The sequence below is a fragment of the Atta colombica genome, unplaced genomic scaffold (assembly GCF_001594045.1).
Source record: "Atta colombica isolate Treedump-2 unplaced genomic scaffold, Acol1.0 scaffold300, whole genome shotgun sequence".
Classification (NCBI taxonomy): domain Eukaryota; kingdom Metazoa; phylum Arthropoda; class Insecta; order Hymenoptera; family Formicidae; genus Atta; species Atta colombica.
In genome coordinates, this window is record NW_017259405.1 from 224,816 (window position 1) to 228,719 (window position 3,904).

Consider the following 3,904-nt stretch of genomic DNA (forward strand, 5'->3'; position numbering starts at 1 on the left):
TCTCTTCGATACGAACTTGATCGTATTTCCGCACTCTTCCAACGAGTTATTCCGTGAATAAGATTAACGATTGTTTCATAATAATTTGAAAAGGTCTTGAAATCAGCTACAAGAATATGTAATAAAAAAGAGGAATTCCATTAAAAAATTTTAAATAGCATTGAAATTTTAAGTAACCTGACTTTAATATCTTTTCAAAATCAATTAAGATCACCAACTTATCTTGTGTGTGTGTGTGTGTGTGTGTGTGTGTGTGTGTGTGTGTGTGTGTGCGCGTGCGCGTGCTTATTGATAGTTGTATTAATAAAAAGCATTATTATACTTCTGTAATAAATAATTTTCTGATTAATTTAATTAAAAAATATTTCTTTATAAATGTTTTAAATTGATAAATGTTTAATGCACAATCTTTGTATTATATCTAGAATTATGTCTAGAAAATATAATCATGATATTTGAAACGCAATACGTTCAATGTAGTGCTAAAGTTAAATTAAAATTTTGAAAAAACTAAATATAATAAAATAAATACAATTACATACTTCTTGGCCATCAGGATCATGATCTCTTGTGGAAGCAAAAGGATCCCTCTGTTCATGATCTAGATACTTTTCCAAATTGAAAAAAGTATCAAAGAAGATGGACGTCATTTTACATTTTTTCAAATCATTTAATGATATCTTGCCTGGTATCACTGGATGAATCATATCCAACATCTAAGACATGTTATTTTTTTTATATTTTGCATTTTGTTATCGTTTGATTCAATTTATTCTTTTCGATATTATTTCAAAAATTTAAATTTAACCCTCGTATAAACGGGAATCATTTGTGTTTAGGCGATTTTTTTAAATGTTAAATATTTTATTTAAATTATAAATATTTTGAAAACATGTAAGTATGGACGCATCATTCTGTTCCTAAAAAAACTTGTGGAGTGAGGACAGATACAGTCAGCATCTAAAAGGTTGCAACATATTTTTTTCAATGAGTTTTGGGATGCAGTCTACTCACAGCAATTAGTTATTACTTGTGATTATATCCAATATCCCATATAAGAAAGAATCAATCGGTAGGTGAATAGGCTGCATTCTTGAAAGTGTATCGCAATCAGACGACAAAGACGTTTCTTTGCAATATGACTTCTGTCATAAATTTTATATTATTTTGCAACGTCGAATTGAATATTCTTGGTAAAAGAAAATTTGTACTAACATAACTGGAAGTTTTTTTATTAATTGACACCGCAACATTGTAATTTTAAGATTTTAACGAGAATATTTGAATTTACATTTAATGCTTGTGAATATTTTGCGCACTTTGACCAATTTTGACATATACGCTATATTGTTGCGGACATAATATCAGAGTCACGATGACAGAATGCGAATTTTACAGATGACTATTTGTTTTTTTATATTAATTTATTAATATTGATCCGTTTAAGTATATTAATTTAGTTTCATTTTCATTTAAGTATGTTTATATGTAACATTGGATGACCTGATCGGACTCGAAACGACGTCTGTTATTTGTTATTTGCTTTACATCATGATAATTATATTTGTTCTTATATTTATACATTTACTTTGTTTTTTCATAGCCTTTCTAAACACGTATTTTTAATTGTATTATAGAACCATGTTATATGATGAATATAGTATTTCCCTAATTTTTCATATATGTTTCTTTTCAAGAATAGAGGCTCAGGTCTATTTTCTCGCTGATATTCAAAATCAAGCGCGAACACAAATAAACTTCATTTATATGCAACGCATTTTTTATTTCTTGAATATTTATAAATAAAACACATATGTACATATAACGAACAATTTTTTATTTGTGTTATCTAAGAATAAAAATGGCAAATTGCTCTGCAGAAGAAGTATTATGATTTCTTCATTCTTTTACGATATTATATGTGTTATTTATGAAAGTGTATGAGATTATAGATTTTGAATAAAAAATTAATTTTTAGAGTTAAATATAAATTTCTCATACAAATGTTTATTTTTATAAATTTCAAAATTGTAAGACTTCATGTCCCAAACTTAATCATTATACATATATAAGCATTATGTATATAAATTTAAAAAAATTTGTTAGCATATTTTTTAAAAATTAAAATATATGTATTTAAACTTGATTTTTCATTTTCAATAATTAGATTTTATTGATTTGTCCAAAAGTTACAAATTTTTAAATATATATATATACTACTATACTTGTATTTTGATTCATATATATTTGTAAAAATAAAATATTTAAACAAATAGATTTGAAAAATTACGTATAAATCTTTCATTTATAATAACTGAGGAAACTACATGAATTTTTTAATATTTTTTGTAAACCATAATCCATTAAAAAAATACGCCGAACATTAACGATCCCCGTATACACTTAATGGCAAACTAAAAGAACGTATACACGGATAATACCGTAGGCCGTTTATACTTTGTTTGTACTCGTTTGTACCGATCATTATTTCGTTTGTACTTCAAACAGTTAAATAAAAAGTGAAAAATAAAAAATGACCAGCACGCAACTTTGAGATTTTTTAATTTCATTTATGCCATTCGAAAGAGAACCGTTTGTATTTCTCCTATTTTCGTTTGTACCTCAAAGGGTTCGGAGATTTTTGTTTACAAACGAAGTACAAATGGCCTACAGTATTAATTTTTATTTTTGATAAAGTTGAGCGCCAGGTTCTACACGGTTATACACGGTGAGGGTTAAAGATATAAAATTATTTTTAAAAATTAACGAAATAAACTGATAAGTTACACAAATATTGAATACCTGACAAAGACAATCTTCGAAAGGCAATGTATCTAAACCAATCGCTTCCATTCGACGTAATTGCTCTTCATAGAAGTATTCCAATTCGTACATCGACAAGTACCCATCACCATCGAGATCCATACATCTACATGATGAAAACATATATTAAATGACAAACGATAAGTAAATTCTATTGCTTACTATGACTGATATAATTAATAAAATGAATATTAAGATTCGATTGGAGTAGCATTAATACAATTTATTGTATTAATATTATGACTAATGCGAATAATTACCTAAACCAATATTCAATAGCAGTTGGATGATTCTTGTCTTCTTCACTAAGAAGGAACCATACAAACTCCGTGTAACTCATCTTACCTTCCGTTTGTTGCACGTCGTTACTATTTTTTATTTTACCACCTCTCGTCACAGCACCACTAAATATCCGTTCAATCATTCGAGTAGATAACGCTGAAAATAATTTGACGAATCAAATAATTTGATAAATCAAACGGAAAATCAACTTAAATAAGAGATCAATCCATGATCATAATGCAATATTTATACATTAAATAGTGAAACATGTTTTCTCACCATGATCATTATGCCTTGTTAAATCTATTTTATCTATAAAGAGATCATGATCGCGATCCAATTCCCAGAATTTGCAATATATCACATAAAAGTGTTCATAGCTGAAGTACGCTGTAACTTGATTAATATCTTCCTCGTGCTCAAGCATAGCGATCATTGCCAATAAATTACTTCTCCTTAATTCCGCAATTGAAATTTTACCGCTCCAACTTCGATTCACACAATAAAATATTCTAGCAATTACCTGCAATTATTTTCATAAATATCCATAAATAATTAATTTAGCTTGTATACAATACCAAAAGATTTTATTGTTAATTGCATAGCTGAATTATCGTTTCAAAAATACAAATATATAAAGAGTTATTTAAATCTGAATGTTTAAACAAAGTACGTGGAATGATTATAAAACTAGATTTCGTTATAATAAATTTTTATTTTTATTTAAAAAATAATATATTAAAATAATATTAAAAGAGTAATTCTAGGTGAACACTAAACCAAAACTTTATAATTATAT

General features: G+C 26.9%; 1 protein-coding gene across 2 annotated transcripts in view; it reads right to left on the minus strand.

The window, feature by feature from the left end:
- LOC108690264 overlaps window positions 1–3,904 on the minus strand; it is a 47,369-nt gene that overhangs the window by 4,804 nt on the left and 38,661 nt on the right. For both annotated transcript variants that reach the window (XM_018197461.1, XM_018197462.1), the window contains exons 7-10: window positions 3,385–3,628; window positions 3,084–3,261; window positions 2,803–2,929; window positions 543–716 (exon numbers count right to left, since the gene is read on the minus strand). In XM_018197461.1, coding sequence (XP_018052950.1) covers window positions 543–716; window positions 2,803–2,929; window positions 3,084–3,261; window positions 3,385–3,628 — 723 coding nt within the window. The remainder of the gene's footprint in view (window positions 1–542; window positions 717–2,802; window positions 2,930–3,083; window positions 3,262–3,384; window positions 3,629–3,904) is intronic.